Source organism: Littorina saxatilis, linkage group LG14, assembly GCF_037325665.1.
Source record: "Littorina saxatilis isolate snail1 linkage group LG14, US_GU_Lsax_2.0, whole genome shotgun sequence".
Taxonomy (NCBI): Eukaryota; Metazoa; Mollusca; class Gastropoda; order Littorinimorpha; family Littorinidae; genus Littorina; species Littorina saxatilis.
This window is the reverse complement of record NC_090258.1, coordinates 31073782-31094701: the sequence shown is the minus strand read 5'-3', so window position 1 is coordinate 31094701 and position 20920 is coordinate 31073782. Positions and strand designations below refer to the sequence as shown.

The 20920-nt window shown below is 40.9% G+C and overlaps 1 protein-coding gene across 1 annotated transcript in view; it reads right to left on the bottom strand.

Annotated features, from left to right (window-relative positions):
• Positions 1 to 20920, bottom strand: part of LOC138947557 (fibrillin-2-like) — a gene marked incomplete at its 5' end in the record, with an annotated part of 90910 nt that overhangs the window by 32418 nt on the left and 37572 nt on the right. The window contains 5 exons of the mRNA XM_070319047.1: positions 4718 to 4840; positions 12918 to 13040; positions 16217 to 16339; positions 18692 to 18814; positions 20731 to 20920. The exon at positions 20731 to 20920 is cut by the window's right edge and continues 68 nt beyond it. Of these exons, the coding sequence (XP_070175148.1) occupies positions 4718 to 4840; positions 12918 to 13040; positions 16217 to 16339; positions 18692 to 18814; positions 20731 to 20920 (682 nt within the window). The remainder of the gene's footprint in view (positions 1 to 4717; positions 4841 to 12917; positions 13041 to 16216; positions 16340 to 18691; positions 18815 to 20730) is intronic.

The window sequence follows — 20920 nt, the reverse complement described above, 5'->3', positions numbered from 1 at the left end:
GTATATCTATATCTATAAATATATAGAGATAGGTGAGTGTATTTTTTGCGTGGCTATAAATTGATTCGACCTTTTCACTTTGACAGTACGAACAACTTACGGGTGCAAGGGAAGCGTTCTGGACAGCGCAGTGACATTCTAAAAATAGTACCTCAGAAACGGGAATTTGGGGTGAACGGTGCGACAGAGACAGACAGCGTGGCGGTTCACCACAATCACCTTTGAAAGGCGAAGTCCTGTCAAACGGGATTGAGAATTTTAGAGCTTATTTCTTAGCCCTATATTATCTGCTGTGGCTTCTCACATGCCAGAACATACAGACAGACAAAAGCCGCTAGACCCCATCACAAACAGAACTCTATAATACATAGGTTTTTGCCTACACACACACACAAACACACACACACACAGAGAAGCCGTATATATATATGCATATCTGTATCTATAAATATATAGAGATAGGTGAGAGTGTATTTTTCGCGTGGCTATAAATTGATTCGACCTTTTCACTTTGACAGTAAGAACAACTTACGGGTGCAAGGGAAGCGTTGTGGACAGCGCAGTGGACAGCGCAGTGACATTCTAAAAATAGTAATAGTAACTTAGAACTGAACGGGAAAGCCACACGAAGGAAGGGAGATAAACGCCAAACACTGGAGAAGATAAGGAAGAGTTACTTATAATGGTGAAATGAACGCAAAAACGAAAATGAGTTCAGCGCTGCGCGCTGAGAGCCCGTGTTGAAATATCTCATCGATGATATTGTGTCCGGGGTGTAGCTGAATACGGTGTCCAAATTTGAAAAAGATCCACCGAGAACTTTGGCGTTGTGATGTGGTGTAGCGGCTATGGTGTGTCGGTATGGGGGCCCGGGTAAGCTGAGGTGGAACCAAAATAGCTGAGGTGGAACCAAAATCGGTTCCGCGCTGCGCGCTGAGAGCACTTGTTGAAATATCTCATCGATGAGGTTGTGTCCGGGGTCTCTCTGAATAAGCCCACCAAATTTGAAGCAGATCCATCGAGAACCTTGGCCGCGCATCGCGCACAGACACACAGACAGACAGACAGACAGACACTAGTCGTATATATATATAGATGTATGAATGTATGTATGTATGTATGTATGTATGTATGTATGTATGTATGTATGTATGTATGTATACATGTGTGTGTGTACAGCGATTCAGAGATAACTACCGGACCGATCTTCATGAAAATTTACATGAGATTTCCTGATTATGATATCCCCACATGTTTTTTCTTTATTTTTTGGATGAATGTCTTTGATGACGTCATATTATATTGTGAAAGTAGAGGCAGCATGCATGCACTGTTACGCTCTAATTTTTCAACCAATTGTGTTGAAATTTGGGTTAAGCAATCTTCGACAAAGGCTGGACTTTGGTATTGTATTTCAGCTTGGAGGCTTAAAAATTATTTCATGAATTTAATCATTAAAAATCCAAAATTGTAATGAACATTGTTTTTTCTTATATAACGATTAAAATATAATTTCATCTTCTCATTCATTATTTTCTGACTCCAAAAACATATCAATATGTTATATTCGGATTAAAAACAAGCTCAGAAAATTAAAAATATTATGATTAAAATTGAATTTCCGAAATCGAAAAAATAATTTCATCTTCTTATTCATTATTTTCTGATTCCCAAAACATATGCATGTTATTTTTAGATTACAAACAAGCGCAGTGGTTAGCGCATCGGACTGAGGGCCGGGAGGTCGTGGTTCGAATCCCATAAGGGGCAGTGAGTTTTTCGGACTTCGGCCGGGTCCTACCCAGTGTGGAAGTCCAATGGGAAGACTGGGACCACACAGCCGAGTATCATTCACTTCACGAATGCGATTCTTAGGGTGCTCAGGTTTCCGTCCCAAACCGCTGAAAGCGCAAAAATGAAACTGGTCTCGGCTCTTGTGACCCTTCATGCTCAGTGCTTTCATGGTGACCTTGGTTTCGGTGTTCCTGTTCCATCCATTCCTGACTAGTACTTCTGCTGCCAGTCTTCAACGTGTGATGTTCTGGGGGGTCGACGGAAGGACGCAGTGGCGGTCTGCTCTCTGAGGAGACGCTCACTCAGTCTGGCTCCGCGACTTAACAGTCAATGTCGCAAGCAGCGGTGCCTGTGTCCCTGGCCAGGAACAGGACCAATACTGAACACCGTCGAAGTGACTCGGCAGCAGTGCAGTGTCATCTTCAGAGGGTAGCCCACCGCAGCGACCTGACATCCTTCCCTGGAGTGTCTGTAAAATCGACAAGTCTGGCGAAATTCAGGTGTGGATGGAGCAGTGAGTACTGGGACGGGGCGGCGTGAAAGCAAATTGGGACAAGGTACAAGCGTCGGGACAAGCAAGAGAAAGAGGAGAAGAAGAAACAAGTCGCGTAAGGCGAAAATACAACATTTAGTCAAGTAGCTGTCGAACTCACAGAATGAAACTGAACGCAACGCAACGCAGCAAGACCGTATACTCGTAGCATCGTCACTCCACCGCCCGTGGCAAAGGCAGTGCCAGTGGAATTCACAAGAAGAGCGGGGTAGTAGTTGCGCTGAGAAGGATAGCACGCTTTTCTGTACCTCTCTTCGTTTTAACTTTCTGAGCGTGTTTTTAATCCAAACATATCATATCTATATGTTTTTGGAATCAGGAACCGACAAGGAATAAGATGAAAGTGTTTTTAAATTGATTTCGAAAAAAAAATTTGATAATAATTTTTATATATTTAATTTTCAGAGCTTGTTTTTAATCCAAATATAACATATGTATATGTTTTTGGAATCAGAAAATGATGGGGAATAAGATGAACGTAAATTTGGATCGTTTTATAAAAAAAATGTTTTTTTTAACAATTTTCAGATTTTTAATGACCAGAGTCATTAATTAATTTTTAAGCCACCAAGCTGAAATGCAATACCGAAGTCCGGGCTTTGTCGAAGATTACTTGACCAAAATTTCAACCAATTTGGTTGAAAAATGAGAGCGTGACAGTGCCGCCTCAACTTTCACAAAAAGCCGGATATGACGTCATAAAAGACATTTATCAAAAAAATGAAAAAAACGTCCGGGGATTTCATACCCAGGAACTCTCATGTCAAATTTCATAAAGATCAGTCCAGTAGTTTAGTATGAATCGCTCTACACACACACAGACAGACACACACACACACACACACACACACACACGCGCACGCACGCACATACACCACGACCCTCGTCTCGATTCGCCCTCTACGTTAAAACATTTAGTCAAAACTTGACTAAATGTAAAAAGGAAAAAAAAAAAGAAGAAGAAGAACAATAACAACAACACAAAAAGAGAGAAGATAGAAAAAAGAAGAGAAGAAGAGAAGAGAGAATAAGGAAGAGAAAGAAGAGAATAAATAAAGAGGAAGAAGAGAGAAAGCGAAAAAAAAAAAGCGAAAAAAAAAAGCTTACAGATAGAGATACGGAAAAGCCTGCTATTCTGCTCAGCGCATCCACTACCGCGCTGTACTGGCTTGTCAATATTACTGCCTTTTCCACGAGCGAGGGACTGGCGATGCTATACGGTCTTGGTGAAAAATGCAGTGCGTTCAGTTTCATTCTGTAAGTTCGACAGCATGACTAAATGTAGTAATTTTACCTAACGCGACTTGTTTTTACATTTAGTCAAGTTTTGACTAAATGTATTAACGTAGAGGGGGGAATCGAGACGAGGGTCATATGGTGTATGTGTGTCTGTGTGTGTGTGTGAAGAGCGATTCAGAGAAAACTACTGGACCGATCTTTATGAAATTTGACATGAGAGTTCCTGGGTATGAAATCCTCAGATATTTTTTTCATATTTTCGATAAATGTATTTGATGACGTCATATCCGGCTTTTCGTGAAAGTTGAGGCGGCACTGTCACGCTGGTTGAAATTTTGGTCAAGTAATCCTCGACGAAGCCCGGACTTTGGTATTGCATTTCAGCTTGGTGGCTTAAACATTAATTAATGACTTTGGTCATTAAAAATCTAAAAATTGTAAAAAAAAATTAAAAAATTATGAAACGATTCAAATTTACGTTCATCTTATTCTCCATCATTTTCTGATTCCAAAAACATATACATATGTTATATTTGGATTAAAAACAAGCTCTGAAAATTAAAAATATAAAAATTATTATCAACATTTTTTTTTCGAAATCAATTTAAAAACACTTTCATCTTATTCCTTGTCGGTTCCTGATTCCAAAAACATATAGATATGATATGTTTGGATTCAAAACACGCTCAGAAAGTTAAAACGAAGAGAGGTACAGAAAAGCGTGCTATCCTTCTCAGCGCAACTACTACCCCGCTCTTCTTGTCAATTTCACTGCCTTCGCCATGAGCGGTGGACTGACGATGCTACGGTCTTGCTGAAACATTGCATTGCGTTCAGTTTCATTCTGTGAGTTCGACAGCTACTTGACTAAATGTTGTATTTTCGCCTTACGCGACTTGTTTCGTTCTGTGCAAACAGGCTTACAACCTGTCAGTCGTCCTTACTTTTTGTAAAACACTTACTGTCACCGGCACAGGTTTCGTTTTCAGCGATCAAGTCCCTCTTTTTCTCATTTGTTTTTTCTCTCTCTACCTCTCACTCTGTCCCCCCCCCCCCCCCCGTCCCACTGTCTCTCTTTGCACACACCACTGGTGCAGCCTTGTTCCTTTACTTTTGAAAAAAAGCTCTCACCATCACAGGCTTTGTTGTCAGCATTCAATTTATACCCAGCGTTACAATCACAGGTGAAGGTGCCAAGTGTGTTTTTGCAAATCTGTCCACAGTCATCCGTTTTTAGGGTACACTCGTCAATATCTGCACACACAGGTATGATATAATTTACAAAACTGTCGTCCATAATGCACACACACAGGACACAAATAATATGTTATATCATACATGATAGTAATTCAGCCTATTAACTATTAGTACTCAAACAACGAAACATCGTTAATACTCTGTCTACGACGCCTTTGTGGAGAAATTTTCTGGAAAATTTGAGAATTTTTAGCAAACCTTTGCCTAAGTGTTTCAGAGATGCACCTGCAATGCTTTAATCAAAATCCCCCCCTCCCCCCCCCCCCCCACAGCAAAAATTATATAACTGTCTAAATGCTAAATGGTGGGGGAAAATGATCATTCATAAAAAAAAAAACAGAAAAGCAAATGCTTCCACGACTCGCCTTCGTAACCCCCGCCCCTCCCTGATCATGAACCACCTTACCCCATATAAGACTCCCTCCCTTTTAAGACCCCCAACCCCCCCATAAGACATTTTCAAGACCATGTTTTCTAAGATATTCTGTTCATAACCTCTGTAAGTTTACCCCCATTTTAAGACCTGATTTTCTCAGGGTTTTGTAGGTCTTAAAAGGAGGATTCTACTACCAATGACACTCCCCCCCCCCCCCCAAAAAAAAAAAAAGAAGAAGAAAAAAAGATACACACAAAAGAAAGCTGTTCCAGCTTCATAAAATAAAGTTCAAGAGAACTTTCACGTCCGACTAATTGATACAAACTTGATCCTTATGTGACCTGTTTCAATCCATTTAGTTATTGAACCCTAATAGTCCAAGCATATTAGAGAACAACGTTGAAGTGACAATGACTAGGTTTAAAATGTCCCTTATCAGAAAGTTCAACCTCAGTCCTTTGATGTTTATTAAACACATTTTCATATAAAGTTGGCGCTTCATATGGAAAAGTGGCTTTGAAATTGACCCTAATCCTTCTTTGGGCTCTGTAAATGTCGTTTGGGGCTATGGTTGTAAAACGGTATCTACTGGTCACCCCAATGTATAAACTGAAAACTCTTTCTGCACCAGAACACGCAGAAAGGATTGTATCTGCCTGATGTCTGATGCTTTTCAAAATCCCCAACCACTAACACCTTCAAAATGGACATTAACTGACACTGTTGTTTTTCCCTATATAATCCTTACTATTTTTCCGAGACGTCGTCCTGTTGTGTATTTAGCTTGCCACAACCTCATACATGGTCCTAAAAGTTAAAGTTGAAGAAAATACTAAAGATAAATGAACAAGCTGACGCAGTGTCATTCGCACCGTGAATCCCCCCATGGGAACATACTAAAGTCTGGTTCCAAATAGGCTCAATTTCCTTCTATTTCTTTGTATTTCTGCCTCGTAGGGGTAGGGGTGTTCAAACCAAAGGCACCTTTAAACCAAAATTCAAATCACACATCTTACAATACTAAGACACTCAGCAGTGAAAGGGTGTCTGCTGGTAAAAAATTCCAAACAATCCTAAAAGTACTTCACTACTAAACGTGCTTTTAAAAAGAGCCGTTATTTTTCCCTCTATAATCAGTATTGTGTTTTCTGCGAACATGTAGTCTATTTAGATGGTTGCCATGTGCACATGAGTTGCTAAAGCGTTTTCAGTTGGGCATATGTCGAAAAGCAAAGAATTAGCCCTTTGAAAACCATCAGAACTGTCACACAAAAATAACATTTACCTATCTCACCAACTGACCAAACATAGGGCTTTTCCTTATGTCAGACCTGTTTACCCCCATAAGTGTTTTGGAGTAATGCTCAGCCCCAAAAATAGTAGTCCTGGCACAAAAATAGTAATCATCCAGCATTCGTCGCCAATTACAACGCACATGACAACTGTGTCTGCGAAACGCAATCATGCACATATATCCATCATTCACAAACAAAACACATCAGTCAGTTTTTGTAGTCATCATAATTTCAAAGAAGATCACATCAAAAGCACATGCATCACTGATTCTTTTTCTTTTGCTCGTAGCAGGCCTTTTTCAGTGTGTCAAGCGCTTCTCTACTGTACTTGCGCTTGCCGAATGAGTGCGGGCGAGACTTCACCACTAGAATAAGGCTCTCCAGCGTCTCATCAGATAGACATGATCTCTGGCCAGTCCTGTGCTTTTTCACCCCATTTTGCCATTGAAAAAAACAATGCCAAACATGTGAATTGATTAAAAAAAAAAAAAAAAAATTTTTTGTTTTTTTTAACATTTTTTTTATTATGAAAATCGTAGTCTTGACACGGATAGCGGAATGGCGTATTTTTTGCAGAAAATCGTAATAAATTACGCCAAAATCGTAAGGGTAAACAGGTCTGTTATGTATTATGTATTGTCGTGTTTTTTGTAGCATACTTGTGAAAACAGCCACCACTGTTGTAAATGATACTTTAAAGAGCATTATTTCATTTTTACAGTTGAAGGACAACCTGGACTGCCGTATATTACAGCTGTTTTACAATCAGCCAACATTTTCTTAACAAACGTATGTTAAGAACAACTCCCATAGTGAAATTGAAGGAAAACAAAGTGAAAACCCCCCTGCCATAGAGGAGCTAAAGAATCAACAATAAACGACTGCATGGATAGCTTGATGCACGAATGCATTGCGGACATGTTTGTCTCCAACCAAGAGAAAGTTCCAAAAAATCCCTTTTGTGCTTCTTATTATACAGTGACGTCAAAGACAGCCTTTTCTGCTGTTCATACATTCAGGGGTTATGGTTACACTAAACGACGTAGTTGTAGCCATACTGCCATCCAGATTTATTTTTTCCTTGCGAGCAGTCACAGGGTGTTTGTGCTGTCTGCCAACCGTCAGACGACCCCGCCCAAGTCTGTTAAGGGACCGTTTGACCGTTATAGAACGCGTCTTTTTGATTTTTTAGCACATTTGGAAACGGTTGATTTTTATCCCTACCATTGTTTCCAAACATTATATAGGAATGTTTTGTGAACAACGGATAATAGCCGCTACTCGCATGTGTAGCAAAAGTGAGCGTACATACTCACCCTGGTCGTACAGCCGTTGTCCGTTGCCCGTCTTCATCTGTCTGTACAAATCATTACCTTTGGATTTTTCTCGAACGCTATGAAGTGAAGAAACACCAAATGTTGCAAAATGTTGTATGACCCCAAGAGCTCAAAAAAGATACTTGAGAACCTTGACCTTACCTTAAGGTCAAGGTCACAGGGAGAATGAATGTGGTCTAAAAACTGCAAAATTTCACATTGTGCCAGTTTTCTGGAAAACAAATTAAAAACAGCGGGCTTAGTTTTGTATGGTATACAAGAAAAAGAAAGCCTTATCTTCTGATACCATTTTGGTTGACCTCGCTTCAATGTCAAGGTCACAGGAGTCCTTCAAAGTTGAATTGTATACATGTTTTGAAGTGACCTTGACCCTGAACTATGAAAAAAATCTTTCAAACTTCATAATTGTGTGGGGCACATGTTATATACTGATATTGAGCCACATTTAGTCACATATCATCAAGGTCAAGGTCACTTTGCCCCTTATGAAATGTGACTGAAACGGGCAATTGAATCACTAAAAGTGACAATGTCTCTTTGTAGAAAGTGCCAATAAGTATGTTTATGCTTCCTATGTCTTGAATTGATAGCCTTGTGATGTGTGACCTTTGATGATCTTGATCTTGGCCAAAGGTCATGTGTAATTTGGTAGGAAAAATCTGTAAACCAGTTCTAATAGTGTACAATGTCCTTGCCAGCTTCAGTTGTTAGACCTTCACCTTCAAGGTCACCTGAAGGTCAAGGTCACTTTAAGACAAAGGTCAAGCATGAGAGTCGCATGGGCTTTGCTTTGTTAAGATTTTTTACCAAGACACATGGATTTCTTTACCCGGCTTGGTCACATTTTTCATAGGGGTCAATGTGACCTTGACCCTAACGATATGTGACCAGATGTGGCTCACTATGAAATTCTAACAAACGCCCCACTCAGTGTTTAAGTTTGTAAGAGATATCGTCCATAGTAAAGTTAAAGGGGCAAGCTCACATCAAAATATGTCTACAATTCAACTTTGAAGGGCTCCTCTGACCTTGACATTGAAGCGAGGTCAACCAAAATGGTATCAGAAGATAAGGCTTTCTTTTTCTTGTATACCATACAAAACTAAGCCCGCTGTTTTTAATTTGTTTTCCAGAAAACTGGCACAATGTGAAATTTTGCAGTTTTTAGACCACATTCATTCTCCCTGTGACCTTGACCTTAAGGTAAGGTCAAGGTTCTCAAGTATCTTTTTTGAGCTCTTGGGGTCATACAACATTTTGCAACATTTGGTGTTTCTTCACTTCATAGCGTTCGAGAAAAATCCAAAGGTAATGTTCAGTACAGACAGATAAAGACGGGCAACGGACAACGGCTGGACGACCAGGGTGAGTATGTACGCTCACTTTTGCTACACATGCGAGTAGCGGCTATTATCCGTTGTTCACAAAACATTCCTATATAATGTTTGGAAACAATGGTAGGGATAAAAATCAACCGTTTCCAACTGTGCTAAAAAATCAAAAAGACGCGTTCTATAACGGTCAAACGGTCCCTTAACAGACTTGGGCGGGGTCATCTAACGGTTGGCAGACAGCACAAACACCCTGTGACTACTCGCAAGGAAAAAATAAATCTGGATGGCAGTATGGCTACAACTACGTCGTTTAGTGTAACCATAACCCCTGAATGTATGAACAGCAGAAAAGGCTGTCTTTGACGTCACTGTATAATAAGAAGCACAAAAGGGATTTTTTGGAACTTTCTCTTGGTTGGAGACAAACATGTCCGCAATGCATTCGTGCATCAAGCTATCCATGCAGTCGTTTATTGTTGATTCTTTAGCTCCTCTATGGCAGGGGGATTTTCACTTTGTTTTCCTTCAATTTCACTATGGGAGTTGTTCTTAACATACGTTTGTTAAGAAAATTTTGGCTGATTGTAAAACAGCTGTAATATACGGCAGTCCAGGTTGTCCTTCAACTGTAAAAATGAAATAATGCTCTTTAAAGTATCATTTACAACAGTGGTGGCTGTTTTCACAAGTATGCTACAAAAAACACGACAATACATAATACATAAGGAAAAGCCCTATGTTTGGTCAGTTGGTGAGATAGGTAAATGTTATTTTTGTGTGACAGTTCTGATGGTTTTCAAAGGGCTAATTCTTTGCTTTTCGACATATGCCCAACTGAAAACGCTTTAGCAACTCATGTGCACATGACAACCATCTAAATAGACTACATGTTCGCAGAAAACACAATACTGATTATAGAGGGAAAAATAACGGCTCTTTTTAAAAGCACGTTTAGTAGTGAAGTACTTTTAGGATTGTTTGGAATATTTTACCAGCAGACACCCTTTCACTGCTGAGTGTCTTAGTATTGTAAGATGTGTGATTTGAATTTTGGTTTAAAGGTGCCTTTGGTTTGAACACCCCTACCCCTACGAGGCAGAAATACAAAGAAATAGAAGGAAATTGAGCCTATTTGGAACCAGACTTTAGTATGTTCCCATGGGGGGATTCACGGTGCGAATGACACTGCGTCAGCTTGTTCATTTATCTTTAGTATTTTCTTCAACTTTAACTTTTAGGACCATGTATGAGGTTGTGGCAAGCTAAATACACAACAGGACGACGTCTCGGAAAAATAGTAAGGATTATATAGGGAAAAACAACAGTGTCAGTTAATGTCCGTTTTGAAGGTGTTAGTGGTTGGGGATTTTGAAAAGCATCAGACATCAGGCAGATACAATCCTTTCTGCGTGTTCTGGTGCAGAAAGAGTTTTCAGTTTATACATTGGGGTGACCAGTAGATACCGTTTTACAACCATAGCCCCAAACGACATTTACAGAGCCCAAAGAAGGATTAGGGTCAATTTCAAAGCCACTTTTCCATATGAAGCGCCAACTTTATATGAAAATGTGTTTAATAAACATCAAAGGACTGAGGTTGAACTTTCTGATAAGGGACATTTTAAACCTAGTCATTGTCACTTCAACGTTCCCTTCACTAAAGTGGCTAAGATGCCTGGACTATAAGAATAGTTCACATATTCAAACTTGCACAACCCCAAACCTCCTTCCCACCACCATCACTAGCCTGACAGACCAAATTGAGTTTTCGCTAGCCCAGACAAAATAAGAATACTCAGACACTTGCATGACCTCATTTCTGACAATATGACATCATAACACTGATGACATGACATCTTATAGCCAAGACTTACAAAAACCAAGACACTAAGCTATGACGAAATCACACAATGACATCATAGCTTGGTGACCTCAATATATATTTTCTTGATAGCTCGGTGGATATTTCAGGGGTACAACATTTCTCCAGCAAACATATCCATGCTGTGCTCAAGCAAAACAAATGCTTACACACAACTCGCCTTCGTTACCCCCGCCCCTCTCTGAACCAATAGTTTAGCCAAGAATTAAAACAACCCAGACACTAAGCTGTGACCAAATCAAACAATGATATCATAGCTTGATGACCTTAAGACTTTTTTTGTGATAGCTCAGTGGATATTTCAGGGGGGGGGGGGATCTTTTCCGGCAAACATTTTTATGCTGTGACTCTGACATTTGATGAAAACAAGCCAAATTTTGGTCATGTCTGGTGATTATCAACACTTACATTTTTGTGAAATTTGGAGGCTTTTGCTCTCAAAATGACTGATAAAATATCAACGTCAAGTTTTTACGAACATGACCCCGCTGTGACGGGGGTAAACGGGGGTCATGTTGACAGATTATCAGACACTTTAAGTGTTCGAAGTTTCAAAGCTCTTGCTTCAAAAACACCTGAAATAACGTCAATGTTAAGTTATTATGAATCGAAAATCAATCAATCAATCAATATGAGGCTTATATCGCGCGTATTCCGCGGGTACAGTTCTAAGCGCAGGGATTTTTTTTTTTTTTTAATGCAATTTATTTATGCCGTGTGAGATGGAATTTTTTTACACAATACATCACGCATTCACATCGGCAAGCAGATCGCAGCCATTTCGGCGCATATCCTACTTTTCACGGCCTATTATTCCAAGTCACACGGGTATTTTGGTGGACATTTTTATCTATGCCTGTACAATTTTGCCAGGAAAGACCCTTTTGTCAATCGTGGGATCTTTAACGTGCACACCCCAATGTAGTGCACACGAAGGGACCTCGGTTTTTCGTCTCATCCGAAAGACTAGCACTTGAACCCACCACCTAGGTTAGGAAAGGGGGGAGAAAATAGCTAACGCCCTGACCCAGGGTCGAACTCGCAACCTCTCGCTTCCGAGCGCAAGTTTACCACTCGGCCACCCAGTCCATGACCCCCTGTGACCTCAAAATTTGACGAGGGTCAATCAAACTTAGGTCAAGTCGGGAGACCATAGAAGTGTGCACGGTTTCAAAGCTCTAGCTTCAAAAACATCCGAGATAACCTCAACGTTAAGGTTTTATGAAACAAACATGACCCCGCTGTGACCCAAAAACTTGACGAGGGTCAACCAAACCGGGGTCACTTCGTAAGGTTATCAAACCCTCAAAGTATGCAAAGTGTCCAATGTCTAGCTTGAAAAAACATCCAAGACAACCTCAACGTTAAGTTGTTTTGTCCACAGACGGCCGGCCGGCCGGCCCCATTGGTGCAGTAATTAGCCCATAGGGCTGCGGGCCGGGAGGTTGTTGGTTCAAATCCCACCAGAGTCATGTGGGTTATTGAAGCTACGGGGAGAGAGATCCCACCAGAGTCATGTGGGTTATTGAAGCTACGGGGGGAGAGACTGAGAGAGAGAGAGAGAGAGAGAGAGAGAGAGAGAGAGAGAGAGAGAGAGAGAGAGAGAGAGAGAGAGAGAGAGAGAGAGAAAGAGAGAGATTATTTTCTGAACACTCATTTGCATATATGGACACTAAGTGATCAAGAACAAAGAGAATTCTTTACTGTACTGGTAAGAGAATAAGCAGTGATCTCCTTTTTATCTCCCCTCTGTCTCTGCCAAACCTCCATTCTTTCTGTCTCTGCACACACGCTTACCGCGGGCAGTCTTCAACCTGTACACTTGTAAAAAGAAGAATACAAACTCTCACCATCACAGGTTTTGGTGTCAGCGTTCAAAGTATACCCAGCGTTACAATCACAGGTGAAGGTACCAGGTGTGTTGTTGCAAATCTGTCCACAATCATCATCGTCTTGCTTGCATTCATCGATGTCTGAAAACACAAAGCGGGTGGAATTTTTGAAACGGACTGCCCGGGTGAGGTATATACAACAAACGAACGGTCAAAAACAGAAAGCAACAAATCAAGGTTTTTTTATTTTTATTTTTTTTTAAAACTTGTACGTATTTTTTTAAAATACCGTGATTTGTTTCGACTTTTTCGTTCACACGTGGGAAGAGTATTTTGGGGTGTCTTTTTATTATTTAAGTTTAGCTGTCTGTCTGTCTGTCTGTAGGCTATATTACAGCCGTCAGTGATGGGTTTTTGGTGTTCAAAAGGCCGCATTTCACTTGTAGATGTAGCGTCCTACCGCCCTGCCCCCTTCTATCCCACCATTGAGCCTTTGGGAAAAAACTCCATTGCACTTTCGGGGTAGCTTCCTCTTCACACCCCGCCCCCACCCTCACCACCCGGATCCACACACAACTCATTCCCATTCGAACATCTTTAACCTCTCATGTATTATAACCCCCCCCCCCCCCCCCCCTCTCAGATCCTAACACTCCACACACAACTCCTTCCCATTCGAACATCTTTAACGTCTCATGTATTATAACCCCCCTGCCCACTCAGATCATAACACTCCACACACAACTCCTTCCCATGTGTACATCTTTAACCTCTCATGTATAGCTTCCTATCATAACCCCTCCCCCCCTCTTCGAAAAAAAGAAAAAAACGTCCGGGGATATCATTCACAGGAACTCTCATGTCAAATTTCATAAAGATCGGTCCAGTTGTTTGGTCTGAATCGCTCTACACACACACACGCACAGACAGACAGACAGACAGACAGACAGACAGACAGACAGACAGACAGACACACACACACACACACACACACACACACACACACACACACACATACACCACGACCCTCGTCTCGATTCCCCCTCTATGTTAAAACATTTAGTCAAAACTTGACTAAATGTAACAAGTCGCGTAAGGCAAAAATACAACATTTAGTCAAGCTGTCGAACTCACAGAATGAAACTGAACGCACTGCAATTTTTCAGCAAGACCGTTTTCTCGTAGCATCGTCAGTCTACCGCTCGTGGCAAAGGCAGTGAAATTGACAAGAAGAGCGGGGTAGTAGTTGCGCTGAGAAGGATAGCACGCTTTTCTGTACCTCTCTTCGTTTTAACTTTCTGAGTGTGTTTTTAATCCAAACATATCATATCTATATGTTTTTGGAATCAGGAACCGACAAGAAATAAGATGAAAGTGTTTTTAAATTGATTTCGAAAATTTAATTTTGATCATAATTTTTATATTTTTAATTTTCAGAGCTTGTTTTTAATCCATATATAACATATTTATATGTTTTTGGAATCAGGAAATGATGAAGAATAAGATGAACGTAAGTTTGGATCGTTTTATAAATTTTTTAAAATTTTTTTTTAACAATTTTCAGATTTTTAATGACCAAAGTCATTAATTAATTTTTAAGCCACAAAGCTGAAATGCAATACCGAAGTCCGGCCTTCGTCGAAGATTGCTTGGCCAAAATTTCAATCAATTTGATTGAAAAATGAGGGTGTGACAGTGCTGCCTCAACTTTTACAAAAAGCCGGATATGACGTCATCAAAGATATTTATCGAAAAAAAGAAAAAGAAGTCCGGGAATATCATTCCCAGGAACTCTCATGTCAAATTTCATAAAGATCGGTCCAGTAGTTTAGTCTGAATCGCTCTACACACACACACGCACAGACACACACACGCGCACAGACACAGGCACAGACACAGACACAGACACACACACATACACCACGACCCTCGTCTCGATTCCCCCTCTATGTTAAAACATTTAGTCAAAACTTGACTAAATTTAACAAGTCGCGTAAGGCGAAAATACAATATTTAGTCAAGTAGCTGTCGAACTCACAGAATGAAACTGAACGCAACGCAACGCAGCAAGACCGTATACTCGTAGCATCGTCACTCCACCGCCCGTGGCAAAGGCAGTGCAGGTGGAATTGACAAGAAGAGCGGGGTATTCGTTGCGCTGAGAAGGATAGCACGCTTTTCTGTACCTCTCTTCGTTTTAACTTTCTGAGCGTGTTTTTAATCCAAACATATCATATCTATATATTTTTGGAATCAGGAACCGACAAGGAATAAGATGAAAGTGTTTTTAAATTGATTTCGAAAAAAAAATTTGATAATAATTTTTATATATTTAATTTTCAGAGCTTGTTTTTAATCGGAATATAACATATTTATATGTTTTTGGAATCAGAAAATGATGGAGAATAAGATAAACGTAAATTTGGATCGTTTTATAAATTTTTATTTTTTTTTCACAATTTTCAGATTTTTAATGACCAAAGTCATTAATTAATTTTTAAGCCACCAAGCTGAAATGCTTTACCGAACCCCGGGCTTCGTCGAAGATTACTTGACCAAAATTTCAACCAATTTGGTTGAAAAATGAGGGCGTGACAGTGCCGCCTCAACTTTCACGAAAAGCCGGATATGACGTCATCAAAGACATTTATCAAAAAAATGAAAAAAACGTTCGGGGATTCCATACCCAGGAACTCTCATGTCAAATTTCATAAAGATCGGTCCAGTAGTTTAGTCTGAATCGCTCTACACACACACACACACACACACGCACACACGCACACACACACGCACATACACCACGACCCTCGTTTCGATTCCCCCTCGATGTTAAAATATTTAGTCAAAACTTGACTAAATATAAAAAGGATAGGGATACAGAAAAGCCTGCTATTCTGCTCAGCGCATCCACTACCGCGCTGTACTAGGCTTGTCAATTTCACTGCCTTTCCACGAGCGGGGGACTGGCGATGCTATACGGTCTTGGTGAAAAATGCAGTGCGTTCAGTTTCATTCTGTAAGTTCGACAGCATGACTAAATGTAGTAATTTTACCTTACGCGACTTGTTTTTTCGTTCTTTGCACACAGGCTTACAACCTGTCAGTCGACCTTACTTTTTGTAAAACACTTACTGTCACCGGCACAGGTTTCGTTTTCAGAAATCAATTCCCTCTTTTTCTCATTTGTTTTTTCTTTTTGTCTTTCCCATCTATCTCTCTCTCTACCTCTCACTCTCCCCCCCCCCCTCCGAGACCCACTGTCTCTTTTTGCACACACCACCAGCCTTGTTCCTTTACTTTTGAAAAAAAGCTCTCACCATCACAGGCTTTGTTGTCAGCATTCAATTTATATCCAGCGTTACAATCACAGGTGAAGGTGCCAGGTGTGTTTTTGCAAATCTGTCCACAGTCATCCGTTTTTAGGGTGCACTCGTCAATATCTGCAAACACAGGTATGATATCATTTACAAAACTGTCGTCCATAATGCACACACACAGGACACAAATAATATGTTATATATCATATATGATAGTAATTCAGCCTATTAACTATTAATACTCAAACAACAAAACATCGTTAAACGTACTCTGTCCACGACGCCTTTGTGGAGAAGTTTTCTGAAAAATTTGAGAATTTTTAGCAAACCTTTGCCTAAGTGTTTCAGAGACGCACCTGCAATGCTTTAATCAAAATCCACCCCCCTCCCCCCCCCCCCCCCCCCCCACAGCAAAAAACATATAACTGTCTAAATGCTAAATGGTGGGGGAAAATGATCATTCATAAAAAAAACCACAGAAAAGCAAATGCTTCCACGACTCGCCTTCGTTACCCCCGCCCCTCCCTGATCATGAACCACCTTACCCCATATAAGACTCCCTTCCTTTTAAGACCCCCCATAAGACATTTTCAAGACCCTGTTTTCTAAGATATTCTGTTCCTAACCTCTGTAAGTTTACCCCCATTTTAAGACCTGATTTTCTCAGGGTTTCGTAGGTTTTAAAAGGAGGATTCCACTACCTATGACCCTGTCCCCCCAAAAAAAACACCCACCCCAAAAACAAAAAAAGAAAGCTGTCCCAGCTTCATAAAATAATGTTCAAGAGAACTTTCACGTCCGACTAATTGATACAAACTTGATCCTTATGTGACCTGTTTCAATCCATTTAGTTATTGAACCCTAAGAATATTTCACATATTCAAACTTGCACAACCCCAAACCTCCTTCCCACCACCATCACTAGCCTGACATACCAAATTGAGTTTTGGCTAGCCCAGAAAAAATACGTATACTCCGACACTTGCATGACCTCATTTCTGACACTATGACATCATAACACTGATGACATGACATCTTATAGCCAAGACTTACAAAAACCAAGACACTAAGCTATGACGAAATCACACAATGACATCATAGCTTGATGACCTCAATATATATTTTCTTGATAGCTCGGTGGATATTTCAGGGGTACAACATTTCTCCAGCAAACATATCCATGCTGTGCTCAAGAAAAACAAATGCTTACACACGACTCGCCTTCGTTACCCCCGCCCCTCTCTGAACCAATAGTCTAGCCAAGAATTAAAACAACCCAGACTTTCTTTCTTTATTTGGTGTTTAACGTCGTTTTCAAGGTTATATCGCGACGGGACAACCCAGACACTAAGCTGTGACCAATTCAAACAATGATATCATAGCTTGATGACCTTAAGACTTATTTTCGTGATAGCTCAGTGGATATTTCATGGGGGGGGGGGGGGGGGGGGGGGATCTGTTCCGGCAAACATCTTTATGCTGTGACTCTGACATTTGATGAAAACAAGCCAAATTTTGGTCATGTCTGGTGATTATCAACACTTACATTTTTGTGAAATTTGGAGGCTTTTGCTCTCAAAATGACTGATAAAATATCAACGTCAAGTTTTTACGAACATGACCCCGCTGTGACGGGGGTCAACCAAACCAGGGTCATGTTGACAGAATATCAGACACTTGAAGTGTTCAAAGTTTCAAAGCTCTTGCTTCAAAAACGCCTGAAATAACGTCAATGTTAAGTTATTATGAATCGAAAATGACCCCCTGTGACCTCAAATCCGAGGGTCAATCAAACTTAGGTCAAGTCGGGAGATCCTTGAAGTGTGCAAGGTTTCAAAGCTCTAGCTTCAAAAGCATCCGAGATAACCTCAATGTTAAGTTTTTATGAAACGAACATGACCCCGCTGTGACCCCAAACTTTGACGAGGGTCAACCAAACTGGGGTCACTTCGTCAGATTACCAAATCCTCAAAGTGTGCAAAGTGTCAAATGTCTAGCTTGAAAAACATCCAAGATAACCTCAACGTTCAGTTTTTTGTCCACAGACGGCCTGCCGGCCGGCCCCATTCAGTGGTGCAGTAGTTAGCCCATCGGGCTGCGGGCCGGGAGGTTGTCGGTTCAAATCCCACCAGAGTCATGTGGGTTGTTGAAGCTACAGGGAGAGAGAGAGAGAGAGAGAGAGAGAGAGAGAGAGAGAGAGAGAGAGAGAGAGAGAGAGAGAGAGAGAGAGAGAGAGAGAGAGAGAGAGAGAGACAGAGAGATTATTTTCTGAACACTGCGAATTGCATAAATGGACACTAAGTGATCAAGAACAATGGCAATTCTTTACTGTACTGGTAAGAGAATAAGCAGTGATCTCCTTTTTATCTCCCCTCTCTCTCTGCCAAACCTCCATTCTTTCTGTCTCTGCACACACGCTTACCACGGGCAGTCTTCAACCTGTACACTTGTAAAAAGAAGAATACAAACTCTCACCATCACAGGTTTTGGTGTCAGCGTTCAAAGTATACCCAGCGTTACAATCACAGGTGAAGGTACCAGGTGTGTTGTTGCAAATCTGTCCACAATCATCATCGTCTTGCTTGCATTCATCGATGTCTGAAAACACAAAGCGGGTGGAATTTTTGAAACGGACTGCCCGGGTGAGGCATATACAACAAACGAACGGTCAAAAACAGAAAGCAACAAATCAAGGTTTTTTTATTTTTATTTTTTTTTAAAACTTGTACATGTATTTTTTGAAATACCGTTATTTGTTTCGTCTTCTTCGTTCACACGTGGGAAGAGTATTTTGGGGTGTCTTTTTATTATTCAAGTTTAGCTGTCTGTCTGTCTGTCTGTCTGTCTGTATATTACAGCCGTCAGTGATGGGTTTTTGGTGTTCAAAAGGCCGCATTTCACTTGTAGATGTAGCGTCCTACCGCCTGCCCCCTTCTATCCCACCATTGAGCCTTTGGGAAAAAAACTCCATTGCACTTTCAGGGGTAGCTTCCTCTTCACACCCCGCCCCCACCCTCACCACCCGGATCCACACACTCCACACACAACTCCTTCACATTCGAACATCTTTAACCTCTCATGTATAGCTTCCTATTATACCCCCCCCCCCCCTCCCTCTCAGATCCTCACACTCCACACACAACTCCTTCACATTCGAACATTTTTAACCTCTCATGTATAGCTTCCTATTATAACCCCCCCCCCCTCAGATCCTCACACTCCACACACAACTCCTTCCCATTCGAACGTTTTTAACCTCTCATATATAGCTTCCTATTATAACCCCCCCCCCTCTTAGATCCTCACACTCCACACACAACTCCTTCCCATACGAACATTTTTAACCTCTCATGTAGAGCTTTCTATTATTACCCCCCCCCCTCCCCCGCCTCTCAGATCCCCACACTCTACACACAACTCCTTCCCATTCGAACATCTTTAACCTCTCTTGTCCTTCATAAACGCCATTAATGTTTTGGGTAATACCCTTTATTGCACTGTTAGAAGTACAGGGTGACCAAAACAAATGCCATCCACCATACTGCTAATAACTCCCTTGCACGGGGAACTACTTTATATTTGCTGTACACTGGCTTGAGATATGGGATGATTGCGAGATCAGCTCACAAAGTTTCAAGTTTGTATGTTAATTGGTCTAACTTGTATGCTCTTTTGAAAATGTATTCCAAATTCGAGTACTAACTCAAACATACGAAGTTTGGAACGGAGTGGTAGCCACACGAACCCGATTTTAGCACTCCAGTTTTTTTTTTACTGTTTTATTTCTTTTTCTGAAGGGCCTTGCATATAAAAACCCATCCTCATACAATATATCAGTTGAATCATTATTAGAGGGAGTCTGCATGGTTTAATTCGGATGAATGTGGCTACTGGTCAGCGTCAAACCTCCTACTGGTGAGAAACATTCCGAATTTGCACCAAAATTATTTAAAATGTTAAAATCAAACTACTTGACCTACATAGTTGAAACGTATCATCCTACATCTCAAGCCAATGTAGGCCTACAGTACACCAAATATGAAGTAATTCGCTGAACATTTGTGGGAGTTATGAGCATTTTAGAGGGTGGCATTTGTTGTGGGTCACAGGTAACTTTACAACGTTACACTCTACACTTTTTTGTTCAGTAACGCCACACTCATCCGAATTGAACCATGCAGACTCACTCTAATAAATTATTTTAGAGGGTGGCATTTTTTATGGGTCACAGGTAACTTCACAACGTTACACTCTACACTTTTTTGTTAAGTAACGCCACACTCATCCGAATTGAACCATGCAGACTCCCTCTAATAAATTATTTTAGAGGGTGGCATGTTTTATAGGTCACAGGTAACTTCACAACGTTACACTCTACACTTTTTTGTTTAGTAGCGCCACACTCATCCGAATTGAACCATGCAGACTCCCTCTAATAAATTATTTTAGAGGGTGGCATATTTTATAGGTCACAGGTAACTCCCTCTCCCCACTCTCCCCCCCCCCCTTCTTACCTTCACAAACGCCAATGATGTTTTTGGAATAGCCGGCGTTGCACTTGCAGATGAAACTTCCTTCAGTGTCTGTGCAGGCAGCGTTGGAGGAACAGGGTGAGGAGTCAGTACATTCGTTGACATTAACCTCACAGGTGGGTCCTTTCCATCCCGGCTTGCACTGACACGTTCCGTTGTTGCTCAAGCAGGT